The sequence below is a fragment of the Melanerpes formicivorus genome, unplaced genomic scaffold, assembly GCF_026170545.1.
Source record: "Melanerpes formicivorus ecotype bairdi unplaced genomic scaffold, bMelFor1.0.p_v2 SCAF_11, whole genome shotgun sequence".
NCBI lineage: Eukaryota > Metazoa > Chordata > Aves > Piciformes > Picidae > Melanerpes > Melanerpes formicivorus.
In genome coordinates this window covers 17,664,503-17,680,970 of record NW_027142363.1, presented here as the reverse complement: position 1 = coordinate 17,680,970, position 16,468 = coordinate 17,664,503, and the positions used below count along the sequence as shown (strand labels likewise).

Genomic DNA, 16,468 nt, shown 5'->3' with positions numbered 1-16,468 from the left:
CTCTGCAAACCCTCTGGCAGGCTGTCCCTGTGACCTGTGCTGGGGACACCTCACCAAAGAGCACAGCCTGACCTGGGTGGAAGCCTTGCAGCAGGGCTGCTGCTGGTCTGCACCGGGCTCCCCTGCTGAGGACAAGGAGGGGAATGTGACCATGGCACTAAACCAGGTGAAGCAGCTCGGCAGCACCAGCACAGCCTCACGGTTCCCTTGTTCCTGCAAGAGGCTGTACAGACACACACAGACATGTGGTGGCTGTGGCTGCCTCCTCCTTGGGGCTGTTCCCAGGCTGGATGAGGCCTTGAGCAGCTGAATCTAGCTGAGAGGTGTCCCTGGGCATGGTGGGGAGCTTGGAGGAGATGATCTCCAAGGTCCCTTCCCACCTGGAGCCATTCTAGGATTCTATGCTTCCTATTTTCTAGCCCCCCAAAAGTTTGTGATTCTGCCTGTTGCTCTCTGTTGGTATTGTTGTTTGTTGTGCTGTTTGTTTTGCTGTGCCACTGTAAGGCAGGAGTGCTGCTGTCTACCAGAGGTTATTTTGCTTTACAGTAGTGTAAAAGAAAAACAAACTGAAAACTTGGAAACCACCCCCCAAAAAAATCTGTGGCAGCTCTTGGAGTGGTCAGCTTCCTTTGGGCTCCCTGAAGAACTGTCACAAGGCTTTCAACTTTAAAGGATCAAAGAGGTTGTCACCTCCTAAGTTTTGACTCCTGGCACGAATTGGTCTCTCTGGAGCTACAAGAGGTTTGCCAGGGCAAGGAATCTATATTCTCATTTATTACAGTCCACATCCCAAAGCAAACAAGCCAGGGGTTACAAATGATGTCCTGCCATAAATTTCCTTCCTGTCAGACTCCTACATCAGCAGTTACTCACAGCCTTCACTGGGAATGTTCCACTGGGGAGGAGAAAGTCTGCTTTAAATTAAGTTAAAAGGAAACTGCTCCTTCAGGCAGTAAAGCAAACTGAGCACATGAGAGGAGCCAGCTGCAGGACCTTGCCCCTGTGACTTGCTGAGCCTCAGGCAGTGGCCCACATCTGAAGCCTTGTCCAGCTCCCTGCCCCCAGCTTGAAGTAACCCTGCTTTCCTGTGATGGATTTTCAAGTGTTGTTACAATTAATGGCTCCTGCTTTGCAGTTTCAGACTGGCTGCCCGCCTAATGCTGGAGCTGAGTGGTTCCTGTTCAGAGTGGGTAAGCAGCTCAGCTTGCATCCAAACAACAGACAGCAGGCAGCTCCCCGCTGACGGGCACTGTGAGCACAGCCAGCAGTGCTGGCCCCGCTGTGCACAACACAGCACACATCAGGTGCAGCTGCTCCAGCCTCGCAGGGAGATGTTTTGTGGCTCCAGCGGCGGGAGCTGGGCTGAAGTTTGCAGGAGCTCCATCTGCTGTTGTCACTGCAGGCATTTTCCTGCCTCCAGCACCAAGTCCTTAGCCTTGCTTAACTTTGGCCCTGAGAAGCCATCCAGCAGTCCTGGCACTTCAGTCTGTGTGCACTCGAAGATATAAATTCCCAGGATGCTTCAAAAGAGATAATCAAACACAGTCAAGAGGCTGTGGCTCCAGCATCACTGAGGGCAGATCTGGGGGGGTCCAGAGCAGAGAAAGGCAGAGCTGCATCGGTGTCACACAGCCAGGTGACTTCCTACAGAGCTGGTGGTGCACCGGCTGCATGGCAGACACAGAATGAAGGAAGGGTTCCGGTTGGAAGGGACCTCCAAAAGGCATCCAGTCCAACCCCCCTGCAGCACTGCTCCACAGCTCTGCCAGGAGCTGCTCTGTGAAAGGCTCATCACCTGGTTTTGCCCATCAGTGGTGCTCTGGCATGAGCAATGTGCATGCCTGAGGCACGCTGAGTGTAAATAAATGCGTGAATTGTGTGCAGACAGCAGAGCCACTTCACCAACAGGGACAGAGTTTGCTCCAGAGACATGCAACAGGAGCAGCATCACATCAGGCTGGGGGCAGAGTGGTGAATTCAGCCTGAGAGGGAGGTGGCAGAGCAGAGGGCTCAGGAGATATTTCCCCAGCATTCTCAAGAGCACAGAAGTGGTGTCCCCGAGGCAAGATGTCACCTGCTAGCAGCGCAAAACCACAGGAGGCTCTTTGAAATGTCCTCCATCATCTCTCTCCATTAGCTCGATTTATGAGGGTGCTCCAGGGAGCACTCAAGCAGCAGTAATTACTCTGCTGTCACTGGTTTACCGTCTTTACTCCCTGCTTTCCATACCCCACAGCCCCCCTCTGACCTTTTACATTCTTGGAAGGAAGCAGTAAAAGCATCGAGTGCAGGCACTCAGGAAGGAAGACAAATTAATTCTCTTCAGCTGCTGGCCACTTCTCAGCAGCTTCACCTCAGGTCGGGGCAGGGCTGATTCTGGATCTGCTCGGGATCAGCGACAGGTTTATGAATGAACAACACAACACAGCCAATGAACAGTGTGTGGCACCTCACCCCTGAGGTACCTCACCCTTGTGGTATTGCACCCTAGTGGTACTGTACCCCTCTGGTACTGTGTACCTGTGGCACCTCACCTGTCTGCTACCTCATCCCTGTGGCACCTCACCTGTGTGCTACTGCATCCCTGTGGCACCTCACCCCTTGAGGCACCTCACCTGTGTCCTACTGCATCCCTGTGGCACCTCATCCCTTGTGTCACCTCACCTGTGTGCTACTGCATCCCTGTGGCACCTCACCTCCATGATACTGCATCCCTGTGGCACCTCACCCTTGTGGCACCAGTTATGGGCAGCAATTTAGCAGCACCCCTGTGAACTTGGACAGTGGCAAAAATTCCTTCCGCTCATGGGGTGCTCCAAGTGCTTTCCTCCTCCTGGCACTACTTTGCGGTTTCTTTCCTAGCTGTAACTGAAGGCAGCTGCTTGACCTTCTGAGTGCAGCTTCTCTGGGGACTGAAATCCCTTTGCCCCCTGGCTCCCAGCTTCTCCTCTCACAGCTGGACAGCTGCCACTGCAGGAGAGAAGCCTGCCTGCTCCTGGCCTCACACCCGGTTTCTTATCTTGAAATTCAGGGTCTTTCCCTCCAGAGGAGCAGCTGGTGATGGAGTCAGAGGTGCCAGCATAGCTCTCACCTTTCTGAACACCTGAGAAGTGCTCAAAAAATGACCAATGTTTTCCTTCTTCAGCACATTGTCTTTCCTGTCTGCCTGGACCCGGAACGAAGTGCCTGATGTCCTCCTTGGAACCGGTAGCTCCAAACCACCTCTAAGGTTCCATTTCAGCAGGCACACAAACAGCACTGCTGCCCGGGTCAGCCGCAGGCACTCAAGGCGCACATTCGTGTAGGAGCAACGGCAGGACTGATCCTGACAGCCTCTGCATCTCGGCGCGAAGCAGCAGCTTGCCGAAGATCACCCTGGGAACAGGCAGTAAAGGCAGGAGCAGCCCCGGCCGGGGGAGTTATCGTCCTCCTGGGCAGCCAGCTGCAGTTCGGACCCCTGCTGGAGCTGTCAACAGCTGCACGCAAAGCTCCTCGAGGGGACCAGCGGCAGCCAAGCGCTGGCGGCCGGGCTGTCAGGGCACAACTCGTACAGCTGCCGGGCTGCTGCTAAACCCCACGGCACGTTTATTTGTTACCGAAAACAACAACGACCCAAGAGCACTCCCGGCGTTCCTGGCGTGCCCGAGCCCAGAGGCACGGCAGCAGGGCAGTGCCGTCCCTCGCACGCATCGCTGCGGTCGGTGCCGCTTTGTCTGCAGCCTGCTTCTGTCTGTTACAGCAACCGGCCGAGAGCCGGCCCCCCGCATACCACGGGTCGCGCCGCTGCACGGCAACCTGGGACGGGGGGCGCAGCCAGAGCCCCGGCCAGGATCCCCTCGGCGGGAGAGCCCCATCTTCCACCGCGGCCGCTCCCATTGGCCGCGTCCTTTCCCGCGTGACGCAGCGCTGGGCGGTGACTGGCCGGAGCGGCGGGCCGGGGGCGGGACAGCTGGGCGGCGATTGGCCGGAGCGGCGGGCCCCGGGCGTGCGGTTGCCGCGGTGACCGGGCGGCCGTGCCCGGAAATGGGAGGGCGGCGGGAAGCGGCCGCGGGGCGCCGGCGGCCGGCAGGTACGTGCACGCGCGCGCGGGCGCACGCGCCCCCCTCCTCTCCTCCCCCCATTCCCCCCCTCCCGAGGCGGCCGCCGCCGATCACCTTCTTAAAGGGCCCTCGGCGGCCGCCTCTCCGCGCGCGGCGCCGGCTGGGGCCGCGGTGCGGCCTGCGCGGCGGGCATGGCCGGGCCTGGCGGCGGCGAGGGCTCCCGGCGGCCTTGCGGGCGGCCGCGGGCGAGTGATGGCCCTTGGTGGTGGTTTCCCCGGCAGGAGCAGCCCCGGGATGGCGGGCAGGGCCCCGGCGGGACGGGCGCACAGCGTCTGCATGGTGTCGGACTTCTTCTACCCCAACATGGGGGGCGTGGAGAGCCACATCTACCAACTGTCGCAGTGCCTCATCGAGCGGGGCCATAAGGTCCTGGTGGTCACCCACGCCTACGGCTGCCGGAAGGGCGTCCGCTACCTCACCAACGGGCTGAAGGTCTACTACCTGCCGCTGAAGGTAATGTACAACCAGTCCACGGCAACCACGCTCTTCCACAGCCTGCCCTTGCTCAGGTACATATTCGTGCGGGAGAGGGTCACCATCGTCCATGCCCACAGCTCCTTCTCCGCCATGGCCCACGACGCGCTCTTCCACGCCAAGACCATGGGGCTGCGGACGGTGTTCACCGACCACTCCCTCTTCGGGTTCGCGGACGTCAGCTCGGTGCTCACCAACAAGCTCCTGACCGTGTCCCTGTGCGACACCAACCACATCATCTGCGTCTCCTACACCAGCAAGGAGAACACGGTGCTGCGGGCGGCCCTGGACCCTCGCATCGTCTCGGTCATCCCCAACGCCGTGGATCCCACGGACTTCACCCCGGAGCCCTCCCGGAGGGATGACAGCACAGTGACCATCGTCGTGGTCAGCAGGCTGGTGTACAGGAAAGGTGATGCTCTGCCGGGGGAGGTTAGACTTGGTGATCTTTGGAGTTCCCTTCCAACCCCTAACATCCTGTGAGCCTCATGGGGGACAAAACCCCAGCCTGTTCTGGTGGTGCTTTTCCTTAGGGTAGGGTGAAAGGGGGCTTGGTTCGGTGCTGCCCACGCTGTGTCTGCGGTGGGGATTGGCCCTTCAATGGGAGCTGGAAGGCCACAGTCCTGAGCCCTTCTGCCTGTGCAGCTCCCTCTGTGCTTGCTGGGCTCCAGGGTGCATGGCTTGAGATGTTTTCAGTATCTACAGTATTACAACGTTTGAAAGGTTTGACCTGGGGATGTGATTTATCATAGGATCATAGAATCAGTAAGGTTGGAAGAGACCTCAAAGATCATAAAGTCCAACTTGTCACCCAACACCTTGTGACTAACTAAACCATGGCTCCAAGTGCCACATCCCATCCCCTCTTGAACATCTCCAGTGATGGTGACTCCACCACCTCCCTGGGCAGCACATTCCAATGGCTAACAACTCTCTCTGTGAAGAACTTTCTCCTCACCTCCAGCCTAAACTTCCCCTGGCACAGCTTGAGACTGTGTCCTCTTGTTCTGGTGCTGGGTGCCTGGGAGAAGAGACCAACCCCCACCTGGCTACAACCTCCCTTCAGGGAGTTGGAGAGAGCAAGAATGTCTCCCCTGAGCCTCCTCTTCTCCAGGCTAAGCAACCCCAGCTCCCTCAGCCTCTCCTCACAGGGCTGTGCTCCAGACCCCTCCCCAGCTTTGTTGCCCTTCTCTGGACACCTTCAAGTGTCTCAGTGCCCTTAAACTGAGGGGCCCAGAACTGCCCTGATCTCTGTGTTCTGTTGGAAAAGTTGGAACTGTTTTCCATTCATTCAATACAACTGAAGCAGGTTTGGGGCTTTCTTTCTCAGCTCTCTGCTAATGGTTCCTGAGTTGTCTTCTTTCCTGAGTGTTGTGCTCAGAAGTGACCTCAAGATAGTTTGGTTTTTCATCTCTTGGGGAGTTCTGACAACAAGTGCTAAGTTCTCCAATCAAATGCAATAACAGCTTGCCCTGAATTTTCTGCTCTTAGGTATAGATTTGCTTAGTGGCATCATCCCTGAGCTGTGCCAGAAGTACCCAGAGTTGCATTTCCTGGTTGGAGGGGAAGGACCAAAGCGCATCGTGCTGGAGGAGGTCCGGGAGAGGTACCAGCTCCACGACAGGTTTGTCCTCTGCTGCCCTTCTGTGTGCTTCAGGGGTGGGAAGGACAGCAGCCACAGCTCTCCTGCCTGCCTGCCCCCCTAAAACACCCACCCCAAAGCGTGAGGCTGGGGAAGGTGTGACTGAGGCTGAGGGGCATAGGCCAGATACCAGCTGAGGGCTGCAGGAGCTGCACTGTGAGCCTGTAAATTACTTCACAGAAGAACCTTGTGTGAACTTTCTCCCAAGCCAGGAAAAAGCTGACTTAGATATAAACTAGAGCCATAGAATTGGCTTGGCTGGAAAAGACCTCCAAGGTCATCCAGTCCACCTTTAAATCTTGGAGTCCTTCTGCAGTAGCAGGGTAGCAGCAGCACACAGACTGCCTGAGAAGCCAACACAGCTCCTGCTTGAGGTGTGCAACCAGGGGGCAAATTGGCTCACAGGTTGCCAGCCTCCACCTGGGCCTTTCCCTGTGCTCCAGGCAGCCTGTGCCAGCCTGGGGGTTGTGAGTGATCCTGTTCTTCTGAACCTCTGGTGCTTGGGTCCCCTGCTGCCACGTGGCATAAGGTGCCAGGTACTTTGTGTCACTGCTGCTCTAGGAGCAGGCTGCTAGGAGTTGACTGTTCCAGGAGGAAACTCCAGGGGAGTGCTTACCCCCTGTGTGTTCTGCTGATGCTTCTCTGAGCCTGGGCCCTGGTGCTGCTTTGTTTTGTGCAGATGTGTCTGGCTTTGGGGTTTCCTTGCTCTTCAAAGACAGTTTTGTGTGGCAAGGACCAGGTTCTTAATTTTTCCTTTCCCTCTGTTTTTTCCTGTTGCACATCCTGCACTTCAGTCAGTGCTTGCTCTGAGGAAGTTGTCAGCACCCTTCTTGTTTCTCCCTTTTCTGATTCCCAGGATCTCTTCAAAATAATAGCTCCTGCTCATTGCATCCTAAATACCTTCCTTTCCACCTCAGACTTTGAGAGTCATCAGAACTCACATTGAAAATGCAGATGATGCATCCAAAGGGAGGGAGGAAGGCAGGCTTCCTGGAGCTCATCATGGAGATTTGCCATCTTCCCTTCCACAACAGCAAAGCTTAGCAGCAGTGTTTTGAAGGCAAATGAAGCAGCTTCTCCCCCCACTCCAGCTTTATTATCAGGAGTTCATTTTAGTGTGAAAGGAAGAGGCAAAAGCCTTCTGGCTGTCCATGGCTGGGACAGCCTGGAGAGAGTGGATCCCAGGAGCCTGTGCTCTTCCCTCACCCCAGAGGTGTGCAGCAGTGGCACATTGTCCAGCCTGTGTGACACTAGGGCAGCAGTACTGCAGCTCAGGTGCAGTGCTCAGCTCTTGTTTGTTTGACCCTTTCTTGCTCTTCCACGCAGGGTACGTCTCCTGGGAGCCTTGGAGCACCAGGATGTCAGAAATGTTCTAGTCCAGGGGCACATCTTCCTCAACACTTCCCTCACTGAGGCCTTTTGCATGGCAATTGTGGAAGCAGCAAGCTGTGGCTTACAGGTAAGGAAGAACAGCCATGAAAAACTCTCAGCTCTCTGGAATGCCTGGGGTCCACCTGAGCTTAAGCAGTGCCTGCTTGCAACATCTGATTCCAGTTGAGGCTCTGTGGGGAGCAAAGGTCCCTGGAAGCTGGGGCAGAAAGGTTAAGCAAAGCTGCTGAAAGCTCCCAGAAGAGCCTTGTGTGGAGGTGAGCTGACTTCCAGGCCCCTGAGCTAAGCAGGCTGCTCTGGGCCTGCTCTTGCAACTGAGCTTCAGGGTAGCTGATGTATGTTCAGGAAGGTTTTATGGTGCCACTGCTTGTAGATTTGCTGCAGAGAGGTGGCTCATGGGCATGGCCAGTCAGACCTAGGGACTTAGCAGCCTGCAGCATTGTGCTGGAGCTGCTTTCTTCTTGCACCCACAGCTGCCATCTGCTTGCTTAAAGGAGCTGGGGGTGTATTTGCCTTACCATGGAGGGTGGAGAGAGAGAGGAAACAGGAAAAGCCCTTTCTGGCCAATTTCTGACTCTGACAACTCCCAAGACAGTTAAATCAGCAGCCATAAAGAACTTAGCTTCTCACATGAAGTGTGTAGAAGCCTGACCAGAGGTCTGATGTGCCACGGGGGAGGGGCTCTGCTGCTTTCCTCCTTTGGCAGTGGTTCCTGCCTAGCTGTGGCAGTTATTTGTCATCTGAGGGGAGGGAACTCTGCAGTTTTCACAGTGTTGTCTGCTCCTCAGAGCTGATGGTGTGCCCTGAGGCTTAGTTTCTGATTCCCCTCTCAAAGGAGAAATTCAGATTTAAGTTACTGCACTTGCAAAGGAGCTCTGGTAAATGTTCAGAGTGCTTCAGACAGCATCAGCTGCAGGCAGATGCAGAGGAGTGTCCTCTCCAAGCAGCAGGAACAGCTCTTATGAGGGACTACTGATGGGGCTGTAACAAAGAGCTTCAGCAAAGGTAGCAACCACTCACTAGATGAAGGCTGCTTCCAGCTGCTTTGCCACTGCTTTCATGGCTGGTCCTGATGATCTCAAGGGTCTTTTCCAACCTGAGTGACTCCATCACAGAATCAGAGTGTGAGAGGCTGGAAGGGAGCTGCAGAGAGCAGCCAGGCCAAGCCCCCTGCCAGAGCAGGAGCACCCAGGGCAGCTCACACAGCAACACAGCCAGCTGGCTTTGCAATGCCTCCACACAAGGAGACTCCACAACCTCTCTGGGCAGCCTGCTCCAGCCCTCTCACACCCTCACAGCCAAAAAGCTTTCCCTCCTCTTCCCCTGCCACCTCCTCTGCTCCAGCTGACACCCAGTGCCCCTTGGGCTCTCCTTGCACATCCCTCAGCAGAGCCTGGCTGCCTCCTCCCCACACTGCCCTGCACATCTTCAGCCCCAGCACTGAGGGCAGCCCTCATTCCAAGCAGTCATTGTGACCAACATTGAAGCCAAGTCCCTGTGCCAGGTGTTTTCCCAGCCCAGGTAGAGGCAGAACTCCCAGCTCACAGCCACTGCTTGGATCCTTTTGTTTCCTGTTCCTGCTGGGTGCTGTGCCTGCCCTGTGCACCAGCAGCAGCAGCACTCAAGTGTTGTTTGTTCTGCTTCCTGCCCAGGTGGTGAGCACCAGAGTGGGTGGCATTCCTGAGGTGCTGCCAGAGAGCCTCATCATCTTGTGTGAGCCCTCTGTGAGATCCCTGTGTGCTGGCCTGGAGAGAGCCATTGCCCGGCTGAGGGCAGGGACACTGCCATCCCCTGAGGCTCTGCACAGGGAGGTGAAGACCTTCTATACCTGGAGGAACGTGGCAGAGAGGACTGAGAAAGTGAGTACAGCTCTGCTTTGAACTCTCCTCAGGTGAGGGGAGTGCTGTGTGCACTCTGTGTAGCCTCTGTGCTCCCACTCCAACACCTGCCTCACACAGCTGCACAAAAGACTCTTCCCCCTCCCCCCCATGTGCATCCCTAAATAGCTGAGCTTTTATCTACCTGCATTTTTCTCATGCCATACCCATTCTGAGGAGCAGCCCAGGGCTCTGGCTACCTTCCTTCCCATCTCTTTGTTTTCCCTTTTCCACATGAAGTGACTTTCCTGGCAGGGCTGGGAAATTTTGTGTGAAAAGGAACAGCAGAGGCCACGGTGAAGATTTGTCTGGCATCAGCTAGCAAGTGGTGTGAAGTGCTGAGAGGCAGTGCAGTGCTGGCAGGCTGGGCACAGCTGCATTGCCATAAGCTGTGGGTGTGATGGCAGTACCCTGGCACACTGCTGAGACTGTATGTCAGACAATGGGTTGGGTTGGAAGGCATCCCAAAGATGCCCAGGTTGCTCAAGGCCTCATCCAGCCTGGTCTGGAACACCTCCAGGGAGGAGGCAGCCACAGCCTCCCTCACTCTAAAGAATGTCTTCCTCCTCTGCAGTCTCAATCTGCCCTGTCAAGCTTCAATCCATTCCCTCTCATCCTATCACTCCCAGCCCTTGGCAAAAGTCCCTTCCCAGCTTTCCTTTAGCTCCCTTCAGGTACTGGAAGGCTGCTCTGAGGTCTCCCTGGAGCCTTCTCCTCTCCAGGCTGAACAGCCCCAACTCTCTCAGCCTTTCCCCACAGGAGAGGTTCTCCAGCCTCTGATCATCTTGGTGACCTCCTCTGGCCCCATCCCAACATCTCCATATCCCTCCTGCTGGGGGCAGTTCTAATGTCAGGATTCAAACTGCAGTTCAGTGTGAAAGCTCAGCTGGTAGTGAAGATTGCTGACTGCCGCCATGGCAGCATCCCTGCTGCCTTCAGCCCTGTGCCTTAGGCAAGGGAGCAGCTGAATTGGTGCCTCTTGGTTACACTGTGTGCACTCAGAGGTGTATCTGCTGTGTCAGAGGTGAAGCATCAGGTCTGACCAGTTTGTGTGACCCTTTGGAAGCACTCACAGTGCAATGCATTTGATAGTTTGCAACTGCAAGCAGCATTTCAGCTGCAGAGCTCTTACAGAGATTGGTGGAGATTTCAGTTTCCCTTATAACCCTGTAGTGAAAAGAGCAAACAGAAACCTCTGTGAAGGGAAGTCACAGAACACTGGCATGGCTCAGGCTGGAAGGGAGCTCAGAGCTCATCTCCTCCAAGCTCCCCACCATGCCCAGGGACACCTCTCAGCTCCACTCAGCTGCTCAAGGCCTCATCCAGCCTGGCCTTCAACATCCCCAGGCAGGAGGCAGCCACAGCCTCCCTGGGCAGCCTGGGCCAGACTCTCACCACCCTCACACTCAACAACTTCTGCCTCAGCTCCACTCTCCTCTGATCCTGCTCTGCCTCAGCTCCAAACCATTCCCCTTGGCCTGTCTTTGAAAGTTGTGACTGTGAGATGAGAATCCATTCAATGAATGACCCAAGCCCATCCCTCTCTCTGGCCTCACTGGAGAGCCAGAGGGTGCAGCCATCCTGCCCAGGGCAGTGCTCTGGAGAGCTGCCAGAAGCCTCTCTCCTCAAGTAAATGAATGGCAGGTTCAGAACAGTGCTCACAGTTCAGCACTTCAGACCCTCAAAGCTTCTGTGGGTAGCCTTTGTTCCTTGTGCTGTGAGGGACAGAGAATTCATTTTGCCTGCTGGTGAGAGCTGGCTTTGTTCAGCCTTGAGAGGGGAAGGCTCAGGGGAGGCCTTACACCCAAGGAGCAGGACACCAAAAGGGGCTGCCAGGAGGATGGAGACTCTCTTTGCACAGGGAGAGACAAGGGGGCATGGGGATGAGCTCCTGCTGGGGAGATTGCCATTGACTCCAGGAGAAAGTGTTCCCCATGAGCACAGCTGGACACTGGAGTCACCTCCCAAGGGCAGCAGTGGAGGGCAGGTTTCAGGCTCAGCTTGGCAGGGAGATGTGCCAGCTCCTTTCAGCTGCACCACCACCTAGAGTGGGTGCAGCAGCTGAGCCTTGGGGCCCCCTGCAGCCTGGCACTGTGTGGCACCAAGCTGTGGGTGGTTCCTGGGGCAGGAGCAGTGTCTGAAGCTGTTGCTGTGTCTCTCCCTGCCCAGGTGTACAGCAGGGTGGCAGCAGAGGCGGTGCTGCCCATGGCTGGGCAGGCTGGTGTCGCACTGTGGCACCCTGGCACTGTGTGGCACCAAGCTGTGGGTGGTTCCTGGGGCAGGAGCAGTGTCTGAAGCTGTTGCTGTGTCTCTCCCTGCCCAGGTGTACAGCAGGGTGGCAGCAGAGGCGGTGCTGCCCATGGCGGGGCGGCTGGGCAGGCTGGTGTCGCGCTGCGGCCCGGTCACCGGCCGCATCTTTGCTCTCCTGGCTGTTCTCGACTTCCTGCTCTTGCTGCTGCTGAGGTGGATGACTCCAGACTCCCTCATCGATGTGGCCATAGATGCCACAGGACCTAAAGGTGCCTGGACCAAGCAGTGTTGTGTAGGAAAGAAAGGAAGAGTCCCGAGCTCCTGAGGGGCAGTGGAGAGGACGCCTGGGGCACCGAGGGCCCCCTGCCCGCCCCGAGGACTCTGCTCCTGGCAGCCTGCCGTTTCCTTCTGAAGCTCTTGGATGTGGACTTGCTCAACTGTGCTACCTCAACTTAGGGTGATGTTCTCACTGAGTCTTGGAGCCATGCAGGTGTGTGGGCACCCCTCCTGCACTTCACCGTGGAGTGTGAGCTGTGGCAGAAGCTTTGCAGACTGAAGCAGAGGAGGTTGTACCTGACAGGCCTGACAGTGTGGAAGGTGACTGAACTGGGACAGCAAAACACAGACATGGTTAGTGTGCAGCAGCCTCTGCTCATTCCTGAGGTTTACTGTGGGTTTTTATCTTGAGACTTGTTTAAAAGTGTTTCATAGCATCACAGAATGGCTCAGGCTGGAAGGGACCTCAAACCTCCCCCATTCCAACCTCCCCACCAGGGGCAGGGATACCTCCCACCAGACCAGGTTGCTCAAGGCCTCATCCAGCCTGGCCTCCAACACACCCAGGCAGGAGGCAGCCACAGCCTCCCTGGGCAGCCTGTGCCACACTCTCACCACCCTCACACTCAACAACTTCTTTTTCAGCTCCACTCTGACCCTGCTCTGCCTCAGCTCCAAACCATTCCCCCTTGGCCTGGCTCCAGCCCCCCTCAGCAAAAGTCTCTCTGCAGCCTTCCTGCAGGATGCCTTCAGCTCCTGGCAGGCAGCTCTGAGGTGCCCCTGGAGCCTTCTCCTCTGCAGGCTGAACACCCCCAGCTCCCTCAGCCTGTGCTCACAGCAGAGCTGCTGCAGCCCTTGGAGCATCCTTGTGGCCTCCTCTGGAGTCACTCCAGCAGCTCTGTGTCCTTCTGCTGGGGACACCAGACCTGGACACTGTTTAGTTCAACCCCCCCCAGACACAGCTCTGGCATTTGACATGAGTCCTGCAGTCCATGCCCATGGACATTTCAGAGCCTTAGTCCTAGCAGCTGTGTCCCTGTGAGTGTTCTGCCTGCAGGGCTGCTGTTTGGAAGCCCTTCCTGAGTCACAGTGGGACCAACCTGTTGCTGAAGCAGAGCTCCAGTATGAACTGTGGATGGTTTGTGGCAGGTTTGTGATGCTCACTCCCCTGTGGGAAAGTCCTGTCAAGCTGATGGCATTTTTCTGATCACCTAATAGAAGCAATTCTGTCACCTGGAGAAAACTCTGCCCTCAGGAACAGCCCAGACCATGCCAAAGTGTGCACAAGAGAGACCCCTGAGGGGCTCAACAAGCACCACTGTGCTGGCTCACTCTCTCCACCCTCCCACCCCTCTTGCTTTGGTTTTGGGGTTTTTCTGGGTTGCCCTTTTTGGTTTGTGTGGACTTGGTGGGGGGGGTTTGGTTGTTTTTTTTGGATGGTTTGGTTTAAAAATTTCCTGTCCTTTCCTTCTGACGAACAGAGCAGTGCAGGCCAGGGCTGGGAGGGACAGGGCTCAGTGTGTGTGGTTTCACCCAGCTCCCATCAGAAACACTGTCAGACAGGTTCTGCAAGTGGAGCAACAGAATGGCTCAGGCTGGAAGGGAGCTCAGAGCTCAGCTCCTCCAAGCTCCCCACCATGCCCAGGGACACCTCTCAGCTCCACTCAGCTGCTCAAGGCCTCATCCAGCCTGGCCTTCAACACCCCCAGCAAGGAGGCAGCCACAGCCTCCCTGGGCAGCCTGGGCCAGACTCTCACCACCCTCACACTCAACAACTTCTTCCTCAGCTCCACTCTGACCCTGCTCTGCCTCAGCTCCAAACCATTCCCCCTTGGCCTGGCTCCAGCCCCCCTCAGCAAAAGTCTCTCTGCAGCCTTCCTGCAGGATGCCTTCAGCTCCTGGCAGGCAGCTCTGAGGTGCCCCTGGAGCCTTCTCTTCTGCAGGCTGCACACCCCCAGCTCCCTCAGCCTGTGCTCACAGCAGAGGTGTTCTTGGAAGGCCTCCCTTGAGTGGCAGTAACCCATAGGTGTGCTTTTCATGGAGAGAAGAAATCACCACCCCCAGCCCCCTAGAGCAGTTGCTCCCTGTGCCTGCTGGCAGTGCTCAGTGTCCTCTCCCTGGGGTCACATCCCAGGGGGTGCCAGGGGCTGACTGTCTCCTTGATGTCACCAGCACCATGCTCTGCCCAGGGCACTAAAACTCTGACACTTGACTGACTTTGGAGTGCTGCCCTAGTGTTAGCCACTACTAGCAGTACATTAATAGTGAACTAATAGTGCAATAAGAGGCTGCTGCCCCTAGAGCCCTGGGACCAGGGTTTAAAGCCCAGCTCCTGGCTGTGCAGGGACTCAGTTAACCTCCTGGCTGCCATTTCCTGGTTCCACTGAGCAAGGAAAGCAAACCACACACCAGGCCTGGTTTCTCTACCAGAGTTTTTAGCCTTTTCTATCTCACTTCCATTCTGCACTCTACTGCAGTCTGTATTCTTCCAGCTCTGCATTGAAAGTGGAGGTCAGGTCAAGTGGTGCCAAACCTTGGTGTGCTCTGGTTTTCCAGCTGGATGTACAGCTTGCCTGGAGGTTCCTGTGCCTGCCCTTCAAGGCTGGGGGTTTTCCATTAGCCTGTGGGAGCATGCAGGCAGAGAGGGCAGAACATCTGCTTCGTGTTCCTGCCTGCTGCTGCTGGGCTGCTGCTGAGGAAGGTGACTATTAAAAGCTGTCTGCCCAAGCTGCCTCCAGAAGTTCATGCCTGACTGCTCACTGCAAACCTGCTGCTGCTCCACTGGAGCAGCTCCTATTGCACAAGCCTGGGAGGGCTGCCTCAGCTCCTGGCCTGCTGCAGGGGAGGGCTGAGTCACACGATGGGCTGGGGCGGAAGGGATCTTAAAGATCATCCAGTTCCAACACCTCCCACCAGCACAGGTTGCTCAAGGCCTCATCCAGCCTGGCCTGGGACACCTCCAGGGAGGGGACATCCACAACCTGCCTGGGCAGCCTGTTCCAGTGTCTCCCCACCCTCATTGGAAAGAATTCCTTCCTCATCTCCAGGCCAAATCTGCCTTCCTCAACATTAAAGCTGTTCCCTCTTGTCCTATCCTGATGTCACTGATTGTGTACACTTTGAAAAGCTGCCAGGGGCTGGAATAGAAAAGTTTCAGTCATGACACTAATGAATAGGAGAGCTAATGAGTGTGCCCAGAAATGAACAACAGCACTGCCTAAGAGCCCCCAGGGACTCAATGTGCTTGAAGGTAACATTTGGTGGTTGTGAAATGCTGGGAAGGGGACGAGGAAGAGAGAGCAACACTGAGTCATGCCTGGCTGAGGTGGAGAGGAGAAGGAACACCCAAACACCTTCCACAGAGCAAGGCCCTGTCACTGAGGGATCATTGATCTGCACTGGAATCCATCCTGCAGCTCCTGTCACTGAGGGATCATTGATGTGCACTGGAATCCCCCCTGCAGCTCCTGTCACTGAGGGATCATTGATGTGCACTGGAATCCCCCCTGCAGCCCCTGCCCCTGAGGGATCATTGATGTGCACTGGAATCCATCCTGCAGCCCCTGCCCCTGAGGGATCATTGATGTGCACTGGAATCCCCCCTGCAGCCCCTGTCCCTGAGGGATCATTGATGTGCACTGTGATGGACTCATTTCTGTGGTCAAGTTTTTCTCCATCTTTTAACAATAAAGGTAGTTGGGGTTTTTTTCCCTCCCTTTTGACCTTTATTTCTCCTGGGGAGGTGTTGTTGGTTGTTGTTTTCATGTCTGCTCAGGCTCAGAAGCAAACAGTTGTAGATCTTTGGGAATAGAATAGAATAGAATAGAATAGAGTAGAATAGAATAGAATAGAATAGAATAGAATGGAATAGGCCAGACCAGACAGGTTGGAAAAGACCTTGGAGATCATCAAGTCCAACCTATCACCCAGCACCATCTAATCAACTAAACCATGGCACCAAGTGCCTCATCCAGGCTCTTCCTAAACACCTCCAAGGATGGTGACTCCACCACCTCCCTGGGCAGCACATTCCAATGGCCAATCTCTCTTGCTGGGAAGAATTTCTTCCTCACCTCCAGCCAGCACACTGCTGGCTCATGTTCAGCCTACTCTCAACCAGTACCCCCAGGTCCCTTTCTGCCTGGCTGCTCTCAGCCACTCTGACCCCAGCCTGGAGCACTGCCTGGGGTTGTTGTGGCCAATGTGCAGAACCTGACACTTGGATGTGTTCCATTTCCTGCCCTTGGACTCTGCCCATCTGTCCAGCCTGGATGTCTGCAGGGTGCAGGTCATGAGGAGGGGTTTTGGCTCTGCTCAGTGTTGGCCAGTGACAGGACAGGGCCAGTGCAGGGTCCTGCATCTGGGTCGAGGCAATCCCAGGCACAAATCCAGGCTGGGCAGTGACTGCCTGGAAAGCAGCCCTGAGGAGAGAGACTTGGGGGTGCTGGTGGACAAGAAGC

The 16,468-nt window shown here is 56.1% G+C and overlaps 1 protein-coding gene across 2 annotated transcripts; it reads left to right on the top strand.

Annotated features, from left to right (window-relative positions):
* The first annotated feature begins 3,996 nt into the window (after positions 1 to 3,996).
* On the top strand, positions 3,997 to 15,728 carry PIGA (phosphatidylinositol glycan anchor biosynthesis class A). Of its 2 annotated transcripts, none has more exons than XM_068144711.1 (6): positions 3,997 to 4,069; positions 4,322 to 4,986; positions 6,066 to 6,198; positions 7,543 to 7,675; positions 9,258 to 9,464; positions 11,806 to 15,728. In XM_068144711.1, exons 2-6 carry the CDS (start codon positions 4,335 to 4,337, stop codon positions 12,055 to 12,057), a joined length of 1,377 nt encoding a protein of 458 aa, XP_068000812.1. In that variant the 5' UTR covers positions 3,997 to 4,069; positions 4,322 to 4,334; the 3' UTR covers positions 12,058 to 15,728. The 2 variants fall into 2 exon arrangements, with proteins under 2 accessions (XP_068000812.1, XP_068000813.1); XM_068144712.1 differs by lacking the exon at positions 3,997 to 4,069 and having other exon boundaries at positions 4,466 to 4,553; positions 4,655 to 4,986.
* Positions 15,729 to 16,468: the final 740 nt, after the last annotated feature.